Source organism: Saccopteryx bilineata, chromosome 5 (genome assembly GCF_036850765.1).
Source record: "Saccopteryx bilineata isolate mSacBil1 chromosome 5, mSacBil1_pri_phased_curated, whole genome shotgun sequence".
In the NCBI taxonomy this organism is placed as follows: Eukaryota; Metazoa; Chordata; class Mammalia; order Chiroptera; family Emballonuridae; genus Saccopteryx; species Saccopteryx bilineata.
The window spans coordinates 137,749,247-137,773,399 of record NC_089494.1 but is presented as its reverse complement, the minus strand read 5'-3'; the positions used below and the strand labels follow the sequence as shown (position 1 = coordinate 137,773,399).

General features: G+C 41.9%; 1 protein-coding gene across 9 annotated transcripts in view; it reads left to right on the top strand.

Annotated features, from left to right (window-relative positions):
• The first annotated feature begins 1,725 nt into the window (after positions 1–1,725).
• Positions 1,726–24,153, top strand: part of ACBD5 (acyl-CoA binding domain containing 5) — a 52,235-nt gene continuing 29,807 nt past the window's right edge. Inside the window, exons 1-8 of one of the 9 annotated variants that reach the window (XM_066280621.1) lie at positions 1,726–1,897; positions 3,130–3,295; positions 9,631–9,751; positions 11,428–11,500; positions 15,901–16,015; positions 16,119–16,151; positions 20,386–20,520; positions 22,848–23,051. In XM_066280621.1, the coding sequence (XP_066136718.1) occupies positions 3,220–3,295; positions 9,631–9,751; positions 11,428–11,500; positions 15,901–16,015; positions 16,119–16,151; positions 20,386–20,520; positions 22,848–23,051 (757 nt within the window). In that variant the 5' untranslated portion in view covers positions 1,726–1,897; positions 3,130–3,219. The other 8 variants (XM_066280618.1, XM_066280619.1, XM_066280612.1 and 5 more) reach the window with 8 other exon arrangements.

Genomic DNA, 24,153 nt, shown 5'->3' with positions numbered 1-24,153 from the left:
TTTTTTTTTTTTTTTAAAGAGGTTATCCACATTTTTTTAAAAATTTTTTATTTATTCATTTTAGAGAGGAGAGGGAGAGACAGAGAGAGAGAGAGAGAGAGAGAGGAGAGACAGAGAGAGATGAGGGGAGGAGCTGGAAGCATCAACTCCCATATGTGCCTTGACCAGGCAAGCCCGGGGTTTCAAACCGGCAACCTCAGCATTTCCAGGTTGACACTTTATCCACTGCGCCACCACAGGTCAGGCTAAAGGATTGATCTTATGTTCAGCAACCTGCTGAATGCTTTATTTGTAATGATTGTAGCTTCTCTTAAATTTTCTATGTGAATAAAATATCATCTGCAAATAATGAAATATTTATTTTTTCTTTCATGAGTTTTATTCATATTTCTTGTCTTGTTGTATTAGTTAAGACTTTCTTTTAAGATTTTATTTATTCATTTTATGAGGGAAGAGAGAAAAAGAAGGGGAGGAGCAGGAAGCATCAACTTCCATATGTGCCTTGACCTGGAAGCCCAGGGTTTTGAACTGGCGACCTCAGAGTTATAGGTTGATGCTTTATCCATTGCGCCACCACAGGCTAGGCAGTTAAGACTTTCTTATCCTCTAAAAGTTTGTCATTTCAAAAGAAAGCAAAGATAAAAGTTTATAGTTTCACTTTTTATGTTTAAATCTTTAATCTACCTGGGCTTGATATTTTTATTCCTATATTCTAATAGGAAACTATAAATTTTGTGTATTTATTTTAAATTACCCACCTTCTTGAGCTCATATTAATTTCAATAGAATTTGTCTACTCAGTGTTATTTCCCTAGACAGACAATTTTATTATCTAAAAATATACAGCTCACTAAAATTAGGGGATATTTTATCCTTCATATTCACTTTTAAATATCCCCTAATTTTTGTGAGCAGTGTAATAATTTGTATCTTTTGTTTTAGTATTTACATTTCACTTCTTTTTCCTATTTTATTGCTATGACTTCCAGAAATACGGCTGTTATCTTTGTCTGCTCAGGTTGCCATAACAAAATACTGTAGACTGGGTGGCTTAAACAACAGAAAATTATTTTTTCCAGTTCTGGAGGTTGAGCAATCCAAGATGGAGTTGCCAGCTGATTTGGTTTCTGGTGAGAGCTGGCCTGTAGATGACTGCCTTCATGCTGTGTGCTCACACAGTGGAGAGAAAGAGCTCTGGTGTTCTTTCTTCTTCTTATGAGGGCACCAGCTCTATTGGATCAGGGTCCGACTGGTATGACCTTACTTAACCTTCACCACAGGATGTTTCCAAGTACAATCATGTTGGGGGTTAGGGCTTCAACATAAGAATTTTGAGGATGCCAATATTCAGTCCATCACAGACTCACTCTTGGCTCGGCTAAGTTGTGGGGCCTTGGGCAAATCAGTTAATGAGTCTCAATTTCCTAATTCGTAAACACCCTACACGGTTTTGTAACAGGTCTCATCTGCCTGGCAGACACCTGGCATTAAGTAAGCCATAGGCTTTATTACCTGACGGCACTCTGCTTTCTTGCACATAAACTCAAAGTTAGGAGCAAGAAATTAGGTCCCAACTTTCTTCATCAAGTCCATCCAATCACACCGGGACACCTCCGATGACACCACTGCGTGTCTGTTTGGTTGAAGGGAATGAGGTATTCTGGATTTGCATTAAGTGCCGCGCGGTAGCAAGGAGGGATATCGGCCGCCACAGCTCCAGCGCCTGGGGGACCGAGAAGCTCAAACGGAGGAGGTGACAGGAACACCGGCCGCGGCCTGGAGGAGGTGTCCGGAAGCGCCAAGTCCGACAGACTACATTTCCCACAAGTCCTCGGGGGCGGGCCGAGGGGCGGGCGTCAGGGACATTACCGGACAGGCCTTGCCGGGTAATACCGAGGTAAATCCCGGCACTGCGGCTTCGAGGGAAGAGGAACTTATCGTCTGTGCCTAGATTTGTACTAGGAATCCTCCCAACCCGTGCCGAACTGACAAAACCGACAAGCGACTTGAGGACTTCTGGGCCTCTGTCCCCCCCCCCCCCCCAACTTGGGGGGACTGAGATGGGTCTTCCTACAGGCCTTAGGGCGCTGGGCGTCGTGCTGGAAAGGTGAAGCCCAGGGTACCCCTTTCCAGGGTTGGCGATTCGTACAGGCTCCTCGCCTGCCTTCCCCCACGTCCTGTCGTCCCGGCAGTGCTCGGCTCCCGCGCGGCTCGATGTTAGAGGTGGCGCTGGGAGCGGGCAGAAGGGAAGCTTCCCTTCTCCCCGCTCCTTCCTTCGGTTGTTGCGTGGACGTTCTTGTCTCGGGTGGGTCAAGTGTCGAAGATTTGCTACGACACATCTCCCTCCAGCTTAAGCATTAAGGCTTAACCCTTTCATCTACCCTTTGCGGTGTTGTAAAGATTGGGAAGGCTGTTGACTGAGGTCGCAGAGCTTAAATGGCAGCGTTTAAGGTTCGCAACCAGCCGCTCCCGATCTAACGCCCTGTGCCCCCATCACAGGGCCGCCGCTGACGACCAGTCTTTCGAGGGGGGCAGGGGTGTCGACTCGCGCGGCTTTAAAGTGCCCGGCAACCCGCGGCCCATGTGCTCTGCTCTGGTTTGGACACACAGGTCCGGTCTGTTCCAAAAATGAGCATCGGCCCCTCCGGCGACCCATCTTCTCTTCTTTTTCACCTTCTCGGGCCCCTCCCCGGAGACCAACCGACAGCGTGTGTCGTCATTGCGGCCGCCTGGCGGGTGGGTGGAGTTTGCCGCGAAGCCGCGGCGCCGGCGACAGCGAGTGGGTCCTCGGGGAGCTCTGGGGCGGGGCTGTGGGGAGGACGCCGAGGGACAGAGACCCCGTCAGGATGGGGGGTGTGGCTGCTCCGCCAGGGTCCTGTGGGTGGGACGACGGCTCCGCGACCACCGGCGGCCGGAGCCCCTCCGCCCTGTGCTAGAGATGCTCTTCCTCTCGGTGAGTTCTGCCTTCGCGGACCAGCCTCTCGGCTTGGTCACGCCCCCGGGAGGAGGAAGGAGCCGGGCCCCCGCGGTCAGTGTGGCCTGGATAGGGCAGGAGAGCTGACCCGCTGCGCTCCTGGGCCTCCTCCTCCCTTTGGGCATGTTGATCCGCGGCTGCGCCCCGTGTTCTAGTTTCATGCAGGCTCCTGGGAAAGCTGGTGCTGCTGCTGCCTGATTCCAGCCGACAGACCGTGGGATCCGGGCTGGCGCAGGCGACTGGAGATGGCAGACACGAGATCGGTGCATGAGACCAGGTTTGAGGCAGCAGTGAAGGTGATCCAGAGTTTGCCGAAAAATGGTACGTGCACTGGGGCGCCCGCTGAAGAAACCTCAGGCAGAGGCCTGAGGCCCCGGGTTATGAACCCCGCTTCCTTTAATCGTTCTGCTTCTAGTCTTACTTATTTAACCTGCTTCTTTTCTGCGTTTAAAAGGACTGTAAATAAAGGGGGGGGGGTGTCAAATGTGAATTCTCTGCCGCTCTTTCACGCCTGAGACAAATATATATATTTTATTTAGATTTTAAGTACTTTTTTATATTGTTGCTGAAAACAAAAGTCTTATTACTTATGACTGCAGATTTGGGTATGTGAAGAAACAACTGGCGTGGGAATGCCTGGTGCCGTATACTCACAAAATCCGCTATTTAAGCCTTTTGAAAACTTGATGTGAAGGGAGAGAAGTTAAGAAATAACTACATTCATTTGTAAAATGGCTTATTTTAATAAGTATATGTATTTACTACTTTTTTTTTTCGATTGTACTAGTTTCTTTTTTACACTGATATTGGACCTGAGAGAAAAGTCATTCGAGTTGTTTTTTTTGTATTTAATGTGTCATTTTTCTGGCTACTTTGAAGATTTCTCTCTTTACCCTTGATTTTCTGCAATTTTACTAGGATGTGTCTAGGTGTGATTTTCTTCATATATATCCTCTTTGGGGTTTGCAATATTGCATGAATTTATAGTATTATGCCTTTGACTGCTGTTAGGAAGTTTAAGTCCATTTGAATATTTTTTTCTGTGGAGAGTTTGGAAAGGGAGACATATTTTTCACTTCACATTCTCCTGCAATATATGAAAAAATAAACCTGTATTTTAAATGATACTTTTAAGTACTATTACTGTGCCAGAGTGTAATATTTACTGAATATAATGTTAATGTATAACTACAGTATTTAATATCATGTTCTCTATTTTTATTAATCATAATTTGTCTGCATACTGAATATTCAACACCATTCAGTAAAAATCAAGTGCAGATTTAAAAAGTTTGAAAACAAATATACAAAAAATAGTATTCTTTTTATAATCTCAAACATCAAATGGGGGATTGGAAGATTAGAGTGAGCGAATAATATGTAAAGAAATATAGGAGTTTATTTAGGTATTGATTTTTTAAAATGCCCAATTGAGAGGATTTACAGAAGCCATGATTAACAGAGTTTTGAGTAAATTGTACCTTTATTCTTTCTCCTAAACTACTTTTTTTTTAAAGAGGAAGGGAAAGAGAGAAAGAAACATCAGTTTGTTGTTCCACTTATTTATGCATTCCTTAGTTGATTCTTGCATGTGCCCTAACCCAGAATGGAACCTGCAACCTTGGCATATGGGGTCAATGCTCTAAACAACGAAGCTACCCCACCAGGGCTAAGCTACATGTTTTTTATATACTTTTGAAAATTGATAAAGCTAGAATTGATATCTTTAATGTACTACCTTTGTTGATATTACATATCACTTATTATTTTTGTTTTTTCTGTTTTATTTTTTATTTGCATAGTAATTATTAAGAAACCCATGTAAATAGAAATAAAGTTTCTTTTTTTTTTTTTTTTTTGCTTTTTTTTTTTTTTTTTTTTTTTTGCATTTTTCTGAAGCTGGAAACAGGGAGAGACAGTCAGACAGACTCCCGCATGTGCCCGACCGGGATCCACCCGGCACGCCCACCATGGGGCGATGCTCTGCCCACCAGGGCACGATGCTCTGCCCATCCTGGGCATCGCCATGTTGCGACCAGAGCCACTCTAGCGCCTGAGGCAGAGGCCACAGAGCCATCCCCAGCGCCCGGGCCATCTTTGCTCCAATGGAGCCTCGGCTGCGGGAGGGGAAGAGAGAGACAGAGAGGAAAGCGCCTGAGGCAGAGGCCACAGAGCCATCCCCAGCGCCCGGGCCATCTTTGCTCCAATGGAGCCTTGGCTGCGGGAGGGGAAGAGAGAGACAGAGAGGAAAGCGCGGCGGAGGGGTGGAGAAGCAAATGGGCGCTTCTCCTGTGTGCCCTGGCCGGGAATCGAACCCGGGTCCTCCGCACGCTAGGCCGACGCTCTACTGCTGAGCCAACCGGCCAGGGCCTAGAAATAAAGTTTCTATCATAATATTATATACTATTTGGAAAGTATTGCAAAATTAAGATACCCTGCCAGATGGCACCTGTGTTGGACAATATTCAGAATACTGTTATCCCCTGAAAGTAATTTATATTAATTGCGGCAGAAGTATTGTTATAATGAATAATGCATTATTAAATGTTTTTATATTACTTTTAAGTTGTTTGGTCTGCCCTGGATTGTTTTTGTACTTTTCTGAAGCTGGAAACGGGGAGGCAGTCAGACAGACTCCCGCATGCGCCTGACCGGGATCCACCCGGCACGCCCACCAGGGGGTGATGCTCTGCCCATCTGGGGCGTTGCTCTGCGGCTATCAGAGCCATTCTAGCGCCTGAAGCAGAGGCCACAGAGCCATTCTCAGCGCCCGGGCCAACTTTGCTCCAGTGGAGCCTTGGCTGCGGGAGGGGAAGAGAGAGACAGGGAGGAAGGAAAGGGGGAGGGGTGGAGAGGCAGATGGGCGCTTCTCCTGTGTGCCCTGGCTGGGAATCGAACCCGGGACTCCTGCACGCCAGGCCGATGCTCTACCATTGAGCCAACCGGCCAGGGCCCTGGATTGTTTTGAAAAGAGTAAGATCTTATAGTTGTTTTTTTAAAATTGATTTTAGAGAGGGAGAAAGGGGGAGAGAAAGTAAGACAGAAACATGGCCCTGACCAGGAATCGATCTGGCAACCTCTGTGCTTTGGGAGAAAGCTCTAACCAACCGTGCGATCTGGCCAGTGCAAACTTATAGTTTTTTGTTCCTTTTTGCTCACTCTGTATTTAAGGCCTAAGGTTATAATGAGTCCTGTAGAATCTATGTTTAGTATTCCCTTGGCCTCTAGAAATTTAAATTTTTTTTTTTTTTTTTTTTTTTTTTTTTTTTTTTACAGAGGCAGAGATAGACAGGGACAGACAGACAGGAATGGAGAGAGATGAGAAGCATCAATCATCAGTTTCTCTTTGCGCGTTGCGACTTCTTAGTTGTTCATTGATTGCTTTCTCACATGTGCCTTGACCGTGGGCCTTCAGCAGACCAAGTAACCCCCTGCTGGAGCCAGCGACCTTGGGTCCAAGCTGGTGAGCTCTTTGCTCATGCCAGATGAGCCCGCACTCAAGCTGGCGACCTCGGGGTCTCGAACCTGGGTCCTTCCGCATCCCAGTCCGATGCTCTATCCACTGCGCCACCACCTGGTCAGGCTAAATTCTTGAATAATATTTTAAACACATATATCAAATTTATCATGTATTACACCTTGAAGACAGAGATTATCCTTTAATCCAGTGTTTTATAGAATACAGTCAATATGTTATCAGTTTTTGCTGTAATTTATGCCACATCATCCACCTTAATTTAACCAATAAACTTTTGAATCTTATTTGATTAATATCTTTATGATATTGTAAGATGGGGCTATTGATGTTTTAAATTTAGGTTTGTGTTACTTATTTTAACTGTAGTTTTTTCATTTTTTCACTCTGTTATATAAAGAAGAACTATATCATTGAAATAGTATATCTAATAGATACTCCTAAAATAAGCATATGTTATGTACATAATTATTATTGTGACTTTGGAATTAATTATTCACTTTTGGCCAAACCTGAAACACCAGCTCTCATCTTGTCTGTGTTGTAATTTTTATGTTTATATACTAGTAGCTTTTGATTACTACATGTTATCTGTTTATTATGTAATCTATACAGTTAAAAAATCTATACAGTTACAGATTTTTTATTTTTATAAGTTTTAGTATAAAAATAATACACACTGGAAGTAAATATTTTAAAACCATAAACTGGTGAAAAAGAAAATAAAAATAATCTGTATCCCTATTATCCAGAGAAATCCTCTTTTAACTATTTGATGTGTTTTCTTCTACTATACTTTTTTATGTATATGAATACTTGTTTTGTCCTGGCCAGATACCTCGATTGGTTAGAGCATTGTCTGGAAACACAAAAGTTGTCGGTTCCATCCCTGGTCAGGGCACATACAGAAACAGGTTGATGTTCCTGTCACTCTTTCCTTCTCTCCCTTCCTCTCTTTCTAAAATCAATAAAATAAAATAAACATGTAAAAAATGACACCACCCTCTAATTACCATCTTCATGTGTCTCAAGATCCTGCTCTTTTTTTTTTTTTCTTTTTTTTAAATTTTTCTGAAGCTGGAAACGGGGAGAGACAGTCAGACAGACTCCCGCATGCGCCCGACCGGGATCTACCCGGCACGCCCACCAGGGGGCGATGCTCTGCCCCTCCGGGGCGTCGCTCTGCCGTGACCAGAGACACTCTAGAGCCTGGGGCAGAGGCCAAGGAGCCATCCCCAGCACCCGGGCCATCTTTACTCCAATGGAGCCTTGGCTGCGGGAGGGGAAGAGAGAGACAGAGAGTAAGGAGGGGGTGGGGGTGGAGAAGCAAATGGGCGCTTCTCCTATGTGCCCTGGCCGGGAATCGAACCCGAGTCCCCTGCACGCCAGGCCGACCGGCCAGGGCCAAGATCCTGCTCTTTTTTTTTTTTTTTTTTTTTTTTTTTAGAGAAGAGAGAGAGAGGGAGAGAGAGAGACAGAGAGAGGAGCTGGAAGCATCAACTCCCATATGTGCCTTGACCAGGCAAGCCCAGGGTTTCAAACCGGCGACCTCAGCATTTCCAGGTCGACGCTTTATCCACTGCGCCACCACAGGTCAGGCTAAGATCCTGCTCTTGAAAAATAAACTTGTTTTACAAAAATGGACTGTACTTGATGCGCTGTTTTTAAACTACTCTTTTTTCTTATTTTATAGTAGATCATGAACTTCTCATGATTATATTTATTGAGCCAAATACTTATTATAAAACATTTACATTCCAATTTTCCCTGTTGTTGAGTATTATGCTTATTTATACAATTAGAAGTTTTAAACATAAAAGGTTATAGATATGCAGAAACATATATGAAGACTGATCTTTAAACAGAGGTAGGAATTACTGGATTATTTTCAAGCCTGACCAGATGGTGGCACAGTGGGTAGAGTATCCGACTGGGATGTGGAGGACCCAGATTCGAAGCCCTTAGGTCGCCTGCTTGAGTGTGGGCTCATCCGGCTTGAGCACAGCCTCACCAGCTTGAGTGTGGGGTCACCTGGCTTGAGCATGGGATCCTAGACATGACCCCATGGTCGCTGACTTGAGCCCAAAGGTCGCTGGCTTGAAGTCCAAGGTCGCAGGCTTGAGCAAGGGGTCACTCGCTCTGCTTTATCCCCCTGGTCAAGGCACATATGAGAAAGCAATCGACCAACTAAGGTGCCGCAGTGAAGAACTGATGCTTCTCATCTCTCTCCCTTCCTGTCTGTCCCTATCTGTTCCTCTCCCTGTCTCTGTCCAAGAATAGTACACGCTGGCTGGCTTTAGCCAAAGTTCCTTAGCCATTGAGAAATTGATATTTGGCTAAGAGGAATTGTATTTCTTACTGTTGCAATGTTATTAAGCAGAGTGTACATTTAACCGTTTCATTTATGCTAGTCATTTTTAGTTTGTTAGAATCTTTGAATGAAAATACCTTATTACAGTTGAATAATACAGTATATATTTTAATATATTTGTGTTTTTAAATGACACTTGCTAGTTATTTTGGCATGTTCATTTATTCTTTTATTTATTGAACTGTGTTAGGCATTGTTATTAAAGTGGAAAATCTCAGAGTATTTTTAAATTCAAAGAGTTAAGCAAATAATAGGGTCATAACTTTTGTTTCTGTGGGATAGAAATAATCATTTATCTGACCTATTAATGAAATATTTAAAAATCACAATTTGTAGGCCCTGGCCGGTTGGCTCAATGGTAGAGCGTCGACCTGGTGTGCAGGAGTCCCGGGTTCAATTCCCGGCCAGGGCACACAGGAGAAGCGCCCATCTGCTTCTCCACCCCTCCCCCTCTCCTTCCTCTCTGTCTCTCTCTTCCCCTCCCGCAGCCAAGGCTCCACTGGAGCAAAGTTGGTCCGGGCACTGAGGATGGCTCTGTGGCCTCTGCTTCAGGCGCTAGAATGGCTCTGATTGTGGCAGAGCGACGCCCCAAGATGGGCAGAGCATCGCCCCCCTGGTGGGCATGCCGGGTGGATCCCGGTCGGGCGCATGCGGGAGTCTGTCTGACTGCCTCCCCGTTTCCAGCTTCGGAAAAATACAAAAAACAAACAAACAAAAAATCACAATTTGTATAAATAAGCAATATTGGAAGCCTTAGATTATCATTTGTATTCTCCCAAGTAATCTTTATTTAATGTGTGTTCCCAATAGGTTCATTTCAGCCAACGAATGAAATGATGCTCAAGTTCTATAGCTTTTATAAGCAGGCAACTGAAGGACCCTGTAAACTATCTAGACCTGGATTCTGGGATCCTATTGGAAGATATAAATGGTAATTTTATATAAAGAGCTATAAAGGAAGTTTTACTGTAATTTGGTTATTTATGTGGTTATATGTTATCCTGTGCATAAAGTATTCCAGGTACAGGATACAATTTCATCCTCCATGTGTTCTTAACACAATTTCACACAAGTAGGAAACTCCTGGGGAAGAGAAGAAAACAATAAAACCAAAAAGGGTAGGTTCATCAGAGATAATAAAGCATTTTCAGTTAGTCTTTCCTTTTATGGAGTTTTATCTTTTTATTATGCTAAGAGCCACTCCCAAACAAGGTTATAGAAACAAACTCTCTTGCCTCTTTGACCTGACATGAAAATTTCTTTTGTTTGTCAAGTGACATTGTTTGCTTTGAGGCTTTCAGATAAATAGTAACTAGGAACAGGACTCAGGTACTGTAATACTAACATTTTATCTAAACCACCACCCCTGTCCCACTATACTTGAATAAAAGTTTGATTTTTAATATGCTTAAAAATATCATAAAATATCCAGAGATGTCTCTGACATTTTTTTCAGTTGACTAACCTTTGATGTTTTAAACACTCTTGAGGACTTTACAAATGTCTAACAAATAATTTAACTAGACTGTTCGTTATGAATAGAGTATGCTAATTACTGAAGCCTGTCTTAAGAGCCACACCCACACATTTTTTTTTCTATTTTTTCTCTCTCCTTTTTTTTTTTTTTTTTTTTTGTATTTTTCTGAAGTTGGAAACGAGAGGCAGTCAGACTCCCTTATGCACCCAACTGGGATCCACCCGGCACGCCCACCAGGGGGCGATGCTCTGCCCATCTGGGGCGTGGCTCTGTTGCAACCAGAGCCATTCTAGTGCCTGAGGCAGAGGCCACAGAGCCATCCTCAGCGCCTGGGCCATCTTTTGCTCCAATGGAGCCTTGGCTGCGGGAAGGGAAGAGAGAGACAGAGGAAGGAGAGGGGGAGGGGTGGAGAAGCAGATGGTTGCTTCTCCTGTGTGCCCTGGCCAAGAATCGAACCCGGGACTCCTGCACGCCAGGCCGATGCTCTATCACTGAGCCAACCGGTCAGGGTCAGGTGTTTTAAACTGGTAGTTACAAAACAGTCATGGGAATGTGGAGTACAGCATAAGGAATATAGTCAGGCCTGACTGGGTGGTGGCACAGTGGATAGAGCGTCGGACTGGGATGCGGAAGACCCAGGTTCGAGACCCCAAGGTCACCAGCTTGAGCGCGGGCTCATCTGCGTTGAGCAAGGCTCACCAGCTTGGACCCAAGGTCGCTGGCTCGAGCAAGGGGTTACTTGGTCTGCTGAAGGCCCACGGTCAAGGCACATATGAGAAAGCAATCAATGAACAATTAAGGTGTTGCAACGCGCAATGAAAAACTAATGATTGATGCTTCTCATCTTTTCGTTCCTGTCTGTCTATCCCTCTCTCTGACTTTGTTAAAAAAAAAAAATTAAAAAAAAAGAAAAGGAATATAGTCAGTAATACTGTAATAATTATGTATAGTGCCAGATGGGTACTAGATTTACAGGGGTGATCACTTTGTAAGTTATATAAATGTTTAATCATTGAGTTGTACACATAAAACTAATATAATGTACATCAATGTAATTGAAAAATTAAAAAATTATTTAAAAAAGAAAATGAGGTGTCTTTTTGTTGTTATATGGATATTTTCATTTTTAGGGATGCTTGGAGTTCATTGGGTGATATGACCAAAGAGGAAGCCATGATTGCATATGTAGAAGAAATGAAAAAGGTAGGGAAAAGAATTCACAGAAGAAAATAAAGATATTCAGAGCCATTCTAATTTAATTTTGTTATTAGGCTAATTAGCTTCTTTGTTTTAATGAAGAAGGAGATTATAATTTGTTAGAAGACTCTAGATTAAAATTATTAGGGCTTTATCTGTCTCATCAAAGTTCATCTTAAGGTGAGTGTTTTTCTTAATGCTATATTACATTGAGATGACATATTTTGGTATTTTGTTTTATTTTTTCTCTTTCCTATATTTCTGTATAGTTTACTTTTTCAGAAAGTATGTAAATATGAATATTTCAAAATATTGATGCCCTTACTTAAAAGTCTGAGAAGTACCTGGATTGTCTTGAAAAAATTTCTGCTATGGGATTTTTTATGTAGGAGAAAGAGTTAACAGAACTGTGCAACAGTATTCTTATACACCTTTTGACTCATAAATTGAGATATTATCATCACTATTTCTCACAAGCATTTTTTGTCAATACAGAGATCCTTTAGAAGCAGAATAAGGATGCTTTCAGTTTCTTTAATCTACTTTTGGAAACCACTTAAAAGTGCATTTCTGGTTAACTAGCTCTTTTAAGTCTGTTCAAAGCATTTTTAGAAGAGCAAATGTATAAAGAAATCATGGATTTTAAAGCCGAATTTAGTAATTTTTTATAAAGGACCATTTTTATCTTAGAGATGGATTAGGAGGTGTGAAATCTAGGTCTGTTTATAACCTTAAGTATTAACTTTGAACATAAAATCTGTAAAAGAGAATAGTTTTTTTGCCAGATGGTTTTACAGTATTAATCTGTGTAATAATTTCTAGTTGGTAGATTCAGACTAGTTTTTTTGTTTTGTTTTAATCACATCTACAATATTCGATACTGTGCCCTTTGTTACATTTTCGCAATTTGTTTTAGTGGACTTTGTTTATAACAGAGGGCAGAGTTGAGTTCTTTTGGCTGTTAACTATGTCAGTAACACAACAACAAAGGAGCCTTTCAAAAGCAGAGAGAAAGAGAATCGAAAGCGTTTTGCTTTTTCTTTACTTTATATTACATATTGTTTTTAGGACACACCTCACTAATGTAAAGCTGAATTGACCCATGAAATAAAATATACTAATTTTTCCTGTTGAATTATATTAATACATGTTGTAGCCACAGTTTAAAGTAGGAGGGATGGGAAACATTGTGTACTCTTCCTTTTTTCTGCGAAAAAGATTAAAACTATACTGCTGCCTTTTCGCTGTCTTAAAAAGCTTCCACCATGCCTGTAGGTTTCTGTAACTACTTCTCTCATTAAAAGAATATACTATTTTTACTGAGACTTTAACATTTTCATTTTGTACTATGAATACAATAACGTTTATAAGAAACTTTTAGAGGTAAATCTAAAAATATTAAGATATGCATAGATTGAAAATTTGATTAATATCTTAGTATTCAGAGTTTAGCTTTTTGGACATCAGTAGATAAAATCACATGCTTCCAAATTATTATGTGGGATGCATTATTCCAAAGATATCATAACTGAATTAGGGTCTTTTCTAATGTCAATAATTTTCTATCTGAAGTAATCATTGAATTATGTTCTTAAATGTAGTTCACAAATCACTGTACTATATTGCTCTTTAGAATTACTCTTTTATTATAATATAAATCTCATTCTATGCCTTTGCATTCAAGGTTCTAAGAAATCTTGGGCCTGACCTGTGGTGGCGCAGTGGGATAAAGCGTCGACCTGGAACACTGAGGTTGCCGGTTCGAAACCTTGGGCTTGCCCGGTCAAGGCACATATGGGAGTTGATGCTTCCTGCTCCTCCCTCCCCTTCTCTCTCTCTCTCTCCTCTCTCTCTAAAAATTAATAATAAAAAAAAAAAAGAAATCTTAATATTTTAATTATATATTATAATAGATAATGTTTTATAATGAGTTGCTTTTTTTTTTTTTTTTTTCATTTTTCTGAAGCTAGGAACAGGGAGAGACAGTCAGACAGACTTCCGCATGCGCCCGACCGGGATCCACCCGGCACGCCCACCATGGGGCGACGCTCTGCCCACTAGGGGGCGATGCTCTGCCCATCCTGGGCGTCACCATGTTGCAACCAGAGCGACTCTAGCGCCTGAGGCAGAGGCCACAGAGCCATCCCCAGCGCCCGGGCCATCTTTGCTCCAATGGAGCCTTGGCTGCGGGAGGGGAAGAGAGAGACAGAGAGGAAAGCGTGGCGGAGGGGTGGAGAAGCAAATGGGCGCTTCTCCTGTGTGCCCTGGCCGGGAATCAAACCTGGGTCCTCCGCACGCTAGGCCGACGCTCTACCGCTGAGCCAACCAGCCAGGGCTATAATGAGTTGCTTTTTAAAATTTATAGAGGGGGGTGTGGGGGGAGGGTGCGCGAGATGGCGGCGCACCTAGGGGGTGGGGGCGCAAAAAAAATAAAATAATAAAATAAAATTTATAAACTATTTAGTGAAATATTACTGAAAAAGTTGCTAGGATAAAAAATTCTTTTAAAATAAATTAATAGGCCTGACCTGTGGTGGCACAGTGGATAAAGCGTCGACCTGGAAATGCTGAGGTCGCCGGTTCGAAACCCTGGGCTTGCCTGGTCAAGGCACATATGGGAGTTGATGCTTCCTGTTCCTCCCCCCTGTCTCTTTGTTTCTCTTTCTCTCCCTCTCTCTCTCCTCTCTAAAATGAATAAATAAAATAAAAATTAAAAAAAAATAATTTAATAGGCCTGACCAGGTGGTGGTGCAGTGGATAGAGCATCAAATTGGGATGCGGAGGACCCAGGTTTGAGACCCCGAGGTCGCCAGCTTGAGCGTGCGCTCATCTGGTTTGAGCAAGGCTCACCAACTTGGACCCAAGGTTGCTGGCTCGAGCAAGGAGTTATTTAGTCTGCTGAAGGCCCGCGGTCAAGGCACATATGAGAAAGCAATCAATGAACAACTAAGGTGTCGCAGCGAAAAACTGATGATTGATGCTTCTCATCTCTCTCTGTTCCTGTCTGTCTGTCCCTGTCTGTCCCTCTCTCTTACTCTCTCTCTGTCCCTATAAAAAAAAAAAAAAAAAAAAAAAAGTTAATATAATTTAATAGTATTTTAGCTTTGAGGGAATAGAGCAACTCATTTGGTTTGGGGGAAATTATCCATGTTTCTATACATAGTTTATTTTGATTATTAATCAGAAAGAAATATAAGATTCTGTTTTCTGTATAGTTTTACGCACTATCTTACGGGTATTTCCAAAAAATTATCCAGTATTTGAATAATGTGCATTATCTGTTGAGTTTAAAGGGAGATCAGTGTACAATAACCCCCCATTAACCGCATGGTATATATTCCAAGACCCCAGTCGATGCCTGAAACCACAGATAGTACTAAATCTATATATACTGTGTTTTTTCCCCCTATACATATATGTATTTTTTCACTTAAAGGAAGAACTTTACGGCTTGCTTCTTACTGGTATGTTTCATTGCCATCCATCACCAATTGATGGGTACTTATTTGAATGCCTTTACAGTTAATATACCTTGTTCTTTTTTTTTTTTTTTTTTTTTTTGTATTTTTTCTGAAGTTGGAAACAGGGAGAGACAGTCAGACAGACTCCCGCATGCGCCCGACCGGGATCCACTCGGCACGCCCACCAGGGGGCGACACTCTGCCCACCAGGGGGCGATGCTCTGCCCCTCTGGGGCGTCGCTCTGCCGCGACCAGAGCCACTCTAGCGCCTGGGGCAGAGGCCAAGGAGCCATCCCCAGCGCCCGGGCCATCTTTGCTCCAATGGAGCCTTGGCTGCGGGAGGGGAAGAGAGAGACAGAGAGGAAGGAGGGAGGGGGTGGAGAAGCAAATGGGCGCTTCTTCTATGTGCCCTGGCCAGGAATCGAACCCGGGTCCCCCGCACGCCAGGCCGACGCTCTACCGCTGAGCCAACCGGCCAGGGCCAATATACCTTGTTCTTTAAATTTGAAGATTCTATATTGGCCCATAGTTATAAAGCTGTCTGAAAGGGGTTATTGTTTCCTCCTTTACTTTTGTGCCCTTTTAGCAGCAATACCATAGTGGTAAAGAACAAGCATAATATTATACTAACCCTACAGTTTTCTGTTTTAGTTAACATTAGTTTTTAAAGCACTATTTATAAATTATTATATAAAATTTTGAGTGAAATTTATGTGAAACAGTAGTCAAAATAACACTTTTAAGTCTCTAATATACTTGAAACTTTTCTTGAAGTTCATATTTGTTCAGTGTGTGATGAATATAGATACTTTGGGAGTCTAAAAATGAACCTCATCTTACTCGTCTCAAAATATCAGTACATAAATTGTAAATGTTATATTATTTGATAATAATGTAGATCAGATTAATAGTTTGTGATTTCACATTTGTTTCTTTTGATTACAGATTCTTGAAACGATGCCAATGACTGAGAAAGTTGAAGAATTGCTACATGTCATAGGTCCATTTTACGAAATTGTAGAGGACAAGAAAAGTGGCAGAAGTTCTGATTTAACTTCAGGTTGGAGTATTTTACTTCATTTTAACTCAGCAACTGATAATGATGCATACATTAATATTTATTTCTAATTTTTTTTTTACTAAATTTTTTTTACACATGCCAGTCCGACTGGAGAAAATCTCTAAATACTTAGAAGGTAGGAATAATAAAACCCATGTAAAATTTTGTTTAAAATGTACATACCAAAGAATTCTGCACAAATTTTATAACTTTTTTTTTTTTTTTTTACAAAGACAGAGTCAGAGAGAGGGACAGACAGACAGGAATGGGGAGAGATGAGAAGCATCAATCATTAGTTTTTTATTGCGACACCTTAGTTGTTCATTGATTGCTTTCTCATATGTGCCTTGACCGCGGGCCTTCAGCAGATCAAGTAACCCCTTGCTCGAGCCAGCGACCTTGGGTCCAGCGACCTTGGGTGAGCTTTTTTCTCAAGTCAGATGAGCCCACGCTCAAGCTGGCGACCTCAGGGTCTCAAACCTGGGTCCTCGGCATCCCAGTCTGACGCTCTATCCACTGCGCCACCGCCTGGTCAGGCTTTATAACTTTTTTTAAAGATTTTATTTATTGATTTTAGGGGGAGGGTAGGGGAGAACAAGAAGTAGTTGCTTCACTTTAGCTGTTCATTGGTTGCTTGTTGTTTGTGCCTTGATGGCGCAAGCCCAGGGTTTCGAACCAGCAACCTCAGCATTCCAGGTCGATGCTCTATCCACTGTGCCACCATAGGCCAGGCCAATTTATATAACATAAACTTGTTACTCGGGAGTTTTCAATCCAAAGCAAATATATTGTATATAGTTTCAAAATATTATAAACCAGCCTGACCAGGCAGTGGCACAGTGAATACAGCATCGGACTGGTATGTGGAGGACCCAGGTTCGAGACCCCAAGGTCACCAGCTTGAGCGTGGGCTCATCTGGTTTGAGCAAAAGCTCACCAGCTTGGCCCCAAGGTCGCTGGCTTGAGCAAGGGGTTACTCGGTCTGCTGAAGGCCTGCAGTCAAGGCACATATGAGAAAGCAATCAATGAACAACTAAGGTCTCGCAATGAAAAATTGATGATTGATGCTTCTCATCTGTCTTTGTTCTTTGTTCCTGTCTGTCTGTCCCTGTCTATCCCTCTCTCTGTCCCTGTAAAAAAAAAAAAATTATAAACCCTTCAGTTTTAACTCATAAGTTATTGAAACATGATAGGTGGTTCACTTAGTGTGTATAAAATTATAACAATTCATAGTTTTATTTCAAGAGATTATATTTTCTATTTTGCTTTATGAAATTTATTAGCAATACCATGGCTGAAATGATTTTCTAGCTAATTTTAAAGTGCTATGTTTACAGTGTAGTTTAATTAGCAAGTTAAAACAAGACATCAGTGAACTCACTTAGCTTGGGCTTTCTTTTTAAATTTTTTTTGTGTCTGTATTCTCTGAAAAGAATGAAAGGTGTTTCTTTTACATACTAGCAGGAGTTGAGTAATGTGCATATTTGCTGGTATTAATTTTAAACATTTGCTCTTTAAATTTTTTTAGAATGCAGAGTGGAATGAGTCATTTTAAATGAAAACTATATATGTTTTAACATATATGGTATCTCTGTTTACAAGGCATCTTTTACTAATTGATGGAAATTACGGTGTTTCAGATCAGTAACCATCCTGTCCTGTCCTAAGGCCTGCAGTTTGTGTCTGCCATAGCTGATAGTACTTGATTACTAGGCGTAATTGTGTACCATACCGTCTATATTTGATTTTCCTAGAGGAGTCCAGTAGTAAAAAAGAATCTTCTTGTTTATGCTTATTCAATTCAGAAAGAATATTAAGTATTTCCTCTATATGAAACATGTTTTTAGGATGCAGATAGGCATAAATCTGGACCTGCTTTAATAGTGTTCAGACTACTGGCCAGAGGAAGATGTTTAAACAACTAATGATAAAAACAAGGAAGAGTGGAAAATAATAATAATAATGATAAAGGGCCTGACCAGGTGGTGGCGCAGTGGATAGAGCGTCGGACTGGGTTGCAGAGGACCCAGATTTTTTTTCATAACTTATTTGGCAGCTAAACTTCTCCTGACATGAAGTAATTGAGGGGCAAACCATGACCTAAAATAACATGAAGCTATTTTAAGTTATTTATTTATTTATTATTTATTCATTTTTGTGACACAGAGAGAGAGGCAGAGAGAGGGACAGATATGGACAACAGACAGGAAGGGAGAGAAATGAGAAGCATCAACAGCTTGTTGTGACTCCCTAGTTGTTCATTGATTGCTTTCTCATATGTGCCTTGATAGGAGTGGTGGTGATGGGGGCTACAGCAGAGCAAGTGACTCCTTGCTCAAGCCAGCGACCTTGGGCTTCAAGCCAGTGACCTTTGGGCTCAAGCCAGCGACCCCGCACTCAAGCTGGTGAGCCCACGCTCAATCAAACTTGTGACCTTGGGGTTTCAAACCTGGGTCCTCTGCGTCCCAGTTCGATGTTCTTATCCACTGCACCACTACCTGGTCAGGCTATTTTAAGTCTTTATCTCATCCAGTGTAACTATTTATATGTTTTGCTGTGTAAAAGAATCTTTATTTTAGTGAGAGCTACCTAGACTCTGTTGGTATTACCTAATATATGGCATATATAATGTATGACCTTAGCAAAATAAAAATACTCTGGATTTTGAATCCTATCTGAATCCAAGGGTGCTAAGGGACATGGACCAGTACCATTCTGATGTACATTTAGATTGTTTCCTCTTCTGATCTTCAAAGTGCTGCTGAAATTGACCATGTGCAGATGTCATTTTGCCTGTGTGGAAGTATATCATAAGAAATAATATTAAAAATTTAGCCTGACCTGTGGTGGCGCAGTAGATAAAGCGTCGACCTGGAAATGCTGAGGTCGCCGGTTCGAAACCCTGGGCTTGCCTGGTCAAGGCACATATGGAAGTTGATGCTTCCAGCTCCTCCCCTCTCCTCTCTCTCTCTCTCTGTTTCTCCTTCTCCTCTCTAAAATGAATAAATAAATAAAAATTTAATTGCTGGATCAAAGGATATGGGTGTTTGTAGTTTTGTAACATATTACATTGCAAGACAATTTGCAATGTTGACTTTTTTTTTTTAAACAAAGCATTTTGTTCAAAATAGCCATTTAGGCTTGATAGAAAAGTTATCTTTTCACATGGGCTTTTTCAGTATATATGTGGTAAGTTTTGAAAAATCAGGAAGAGCCATCCAGCTCTGTTCCTTTTCAAGGTTGTTTTGAGTATTCTTGGTCCCTTGAGTTGACCAGAATGTACTTCCCTGTATTTCAAAATGAGGTCTAATAACCAACAACATCGGTATCACATAGGAGCTTTATGGAAATACACAATCTTCGATCAGCCCACACTTAACTGATTCAGAGTCTGCTCTTTAACTAGATTCAGGTGATTACTATGCATATTAATGTTTGAGAAGCTCTGATGTGTTTACTCTCAAGGTATGACTTTGGACAATAGGACAATTTGCCTTTTTCAATGATTAATTGCATTAACAGGTACTTTAAAAAACTTGTATATAACGACATGATAAATTGTGCAAAAGAAAAAAATTGTACATCTGAAGCCCTAAATATAATAAAAGGAAAATAATTTTTAATGTCCAACTATAATATTAATATGATTGCTGTTAGGACCACAAATAAATATTTATGCTTTCAGTATTATAGCATATAGCAACTGTCTCTTCATTACCGTGTATAAAGATCATTCATCTTTAGCTTTAGTATTTTGATATTAACTTAAAAATAATTTATCCGCCCTGGCCGGTTGGCTCAGCAGTAGAGCGTCGGCCTGGCGTGCGGGGGACCCAGGTTCGATTCCCAGCCAGGGCACACAGGAGAAGCGCCCATCTGCTTCTCCACTCCTCCCCCTCTCCTTCCTCTCTGTCTCTCTCTTCCCCTCCCGCAGCCAAGGCTCCATTGGAGCAAAGATGGCCCGGGCGCTGGGGATTGCTCCTTGGCCTCTGCCCCAGGCGCTAGAGTGGCTCTGGTTGTGGCAGAGCGATGCCCTGGAGGGGCAGAGCATCGCCCCTGGTGGGCGTGCCGGGTGGATCCTGGTCGGGCGCATGCGGGAGTCTGTCTGACTGTCTCTCCCTGTTTCCAGCTTCAGAAAAATACAAAAAAAAAAAAATTATCCTCTGCCTTGTTCAGAAAGGTTTGAAGATTGCTTTATCATTGTTATAAACTGATAATTGAAGGAATTTATGTAATATATATATTTATAGTAAAAAAAAGCTATAATTATATATCAGAATATGTTTATTTCAAAATTATGTTATTTGTAGAGCACAGCATTATTGTATGTTATTATCATTAGAGATTAAATAACCATTTTCATATTTTAGACCTTGGTAATGTTCTAACTTCTCCTCCAAATGCTAAAACTGTTAATGGTAAAGCTGAAAGCGGTGATAGTGGAGCCGAGTCTGAGGAAGAAGAGGCCACGGAAGAAGTGAAAGGAGCAGAACAAAGTGATAATGGTAATATTTGAGTGATGGGCTAATAAGTTTGCATTAAATAAGATAAAAGGACACGAGAAGCTTGGGCTGATTTAGCATTGTGTGGGAGTGGTAGGGTGTGGGCTGTTGACCCTGTCACCAGGTTTCTTGTAGACAGAATAGATGTCTATTCTGGGAAGCTGAAGACCCAGGTTTGAGACCCCAAGGTTGTCAGCTTGAGCGTGGGCTATTCTGGTTTGAGCAAAAAGCTCACCAGCTTGGACGCAAGGTCGCTGGCTCCAGCAAGAGGTTATTTGGTCTGCTGAAGGCCCATAGTCAAGGCACATATGAGAAAGCAATCATGAACAACTAAGGTGTCGCAATGCGCAACGAGAAACTGATGATTGACTGCTTCTCATCTCTCCGTTTCTGTCTGTCCCTGTTTATCCCTCTCTCTGACTCTCTGTCTCTGTAAAAAAAAAAAAAAAAGAAAGAATAGATGTCTATTGAAGGCCAACAAGAATAGCCACTCTTGCCTGACCAGGCGGTGGTGCAGTAGGTAGAGCATCAGTCTGGGATACAGAGGACCTAGGTTTGAAGTCCTCAGTTCACTGGCTTAAGCATGAGCTCATCTGGCTTGAGCATGGGGCTCACTGCTTGAGCGTGGGGTCACTAACTTGAGTTTGGGATCCTAAACATGATCCCATGCTCACTGGCTTGAGTCCAAAGGCTGCTAGCTTGAGCTCAAGGTTGCTGGCTTGAGCAAGGGGTCACTCACTCTTACTGTAGCTCCCCGGTCAAGGCACATGAGAAAGCAATCAATGAACAACTAAAGAGCCACAGTGAAGAATTGATGCTTCTCATCTCTCTCCCTTCCTGTCTATCCCTATCTATCCCTCTCTCTGTCTCTCTTGCAAAAAAAAAAAAAAAAGTAAAGGAAAGAATAGCCACTCCTCCAAATGTAATGCCTGAAATGGTGCAATAGAAATACATTCATTTTATGTAGTTTCCAAAAGGAATATGTATATGTTACCAAGGATAAGAATATGTATATCTTCTCAAGAAGAGAGTGGAATCCAGAGAATAGGAAACAGGCAGAACTTTTGACAAAGAGGGAACATTAGAATTGTGAAGCCATGCATTAGAGCAGGGGTCCCCAAACTTTTTACACAGGGGGCCAGTTCACTGTCCCTCAGACCATTGGAGGGCCGGACTATAAAAAAAACTATGAACAAATCCCTATGCACACTACACATATCTTATTTTAAAGTAAAAAAACAAAATGGGAACAAATACAATATTTAAAATAAAGAACAAGTAAATTTAAATCAACAAACTGACCAGTATTTCAATGGGAACTATGGGCCTGCTTTTGGCTAATGAGATGGTCAATGTGCTCCTCTCACTGACCACCAATGAAAGAGGTGCCCCTTCTGGAAGTGTGGCGGGGGCCGGATAAATGGCCTCAGGGGGCCGCATGCGGCCCGCGGGCCATAGTTTGGGGACCCCTGCATTAGAGGGTCCTTGTTAGTAAGAGTACCAGAGATTCTTTTTTTATTATTATTCATTTTAGAAAGGAGAGAGAAGGGGGAGAGGAGCAGGAAGCATCAACTCCCATATGTGCCTTGACCAGGCAAGCCCAGGGTTTCAAACCGGCAACCTCAGCATTTCTAGGTCGACGCTTTATCCACTGCGCCACCACAGGTCAGGCCAGTACCAGAGATTCTTGAGAAGATGGTTTTAGAGGGGGAGACAGGCAAATACTGAGACAAACTGCACAACTTAATTTTGCTTTCATGTTCTATTAAGGTATGACAGGTAACACCTTCTTGGAAGAATCTTTTTATTGGTTATCTGTACTCTTGTACTGCTGGGTCTCAGAAATGTTTGTCTGTGCTTGAGAGAGTGTGAAGACCTTGAGAGATTATCTCTTAAAGAAAGTTCTAGAAAACTCACAGGGAACTGAAACAGTTTTGAAACCAACACAGTTTCTGTGAGTTCTCAGCATATAAAATACCTCTTTTCTGGGAGTGCCCCATCTCTCTGATCCAAGTAGAAACCCCTTCAAAGGGATTATGGTAAGTTGAAGAAATGACTACTTTTTTTTTATTGATTTTTTAGAAAGAGAGGAAGGAGGAGAGAGAGAGATAAATATCGATTTCTTGTTCCACTTATTTATGCATCTATTGATTGATTTCTGTATGAGTCCTGTCCAGGGATCAAACCCACAGCCTTGGGCAATTGGGAGGATGCTCTAACCACCTGAGCTACCTAGCCAGGGCAAAAACTGACTACTTGATATTAGACCATAGTATACAGAAGTTGACCTAATGTGGACTTTTATGAATCTCTCCATTTTCACATGAAAGATAAGAAAATGATGAAGAAATCTGCAGAGCATAAGAATGTGGAAATAATTGTCACTAATGGCTATGATAAAGACAACTTTGTTCAGGATGTGCAGAGTGATCTCCATGCCAGCTCTTCCCTGAGTGGCAGAAGCACTGAAGAAGTAAAACCTGTAGATCAAAACTTGGAGCAAACTGGAAAAACTGCTGTCTGCATTCACCAAGGTATTCTTCTGTGTTAATTATTTGTTCAGCCTCTTTCCTATGACCAAGGTATTCTTTTAATAATTTCAGGATGTTCCCCTGGCCGGATAGCTCGGTTGGTAGAGCACCGTCCCAGTGCACAGAGGTTGCCATTTCGATCCCCAGTCAGGGCACATACAGGAGCAGATTGATATTCCTGTCTCTTCAACCCCACTCCCCATCCCTGCCTCTAAAATCAATAAATAAAAAAATAATAATAATTTCAGGATATTAGCAGCAATTTAGAGTTTAAAATGTTGGCCCTGGCTAGTTAGCTTAGTGGTAGAATGTTGGCTGGACGTGTGGAAGTCCCGGGTTCTATTGCTGGTCAGGGCACACAGGAGAAGTGACCATCTGCTCTCCATCACTCTCCCTTTACTCTCTTTCTCTTTTCCTCCTGCATCTATGGCTCAAATGGTTCGAGCAACTTGGCCCTCGGTGCTAAGGATGGCTCTATGGCCTCACCTCAGGTGCTAAGATAGCTGGGTTGCCGAGCAATGGAGCAGCAACCCCAGATGGGCAGAGCATTCCCTCATTGGGGCCTTGCCAGGTGGATCTTGGTCGGGGCGCATGCAGGAGCCTGTCTGCCTCCCCATCTGTCACATAAATTTAAAAAAAAAAAAAATTAAGTTTAAAAATCTCTTATTCAATAGTATCTAAGGCACTGACCTGTGGTGGCACAGTGGATAAAGCATCGACCTGGAAATGCTGAGGTCGCCGGTTCGAAACCCTGGGCTTGCCTGGTCAAGGCACATATGGGAGTTGATGCTTCCAGCTCCTCCCCCTTCTCTCTCTCTCTCTCTCTCTCTCTCTCTCTCTCTCTCCTCTCTAAAAAAAAAAAAAAAAAAAAAATAGTATCTAAGGGTTAATTAATAATATAGGGGTTTATACTATCTTTGAAAGGCAGTGAATTAGCCAGGGTTTTTATGTTTTTATGGAGATTTTGAAATTGCTTTTATATGACATTTTGAAATTTTTATTCCTGATATTTCTTTTAACTTAAACTTCTGATTATATGACACCTTTGTTCTCCAATCAGCAACATAAACTCTGTTATGAAAAGAGCTTCTTTGTAGCTTACGGC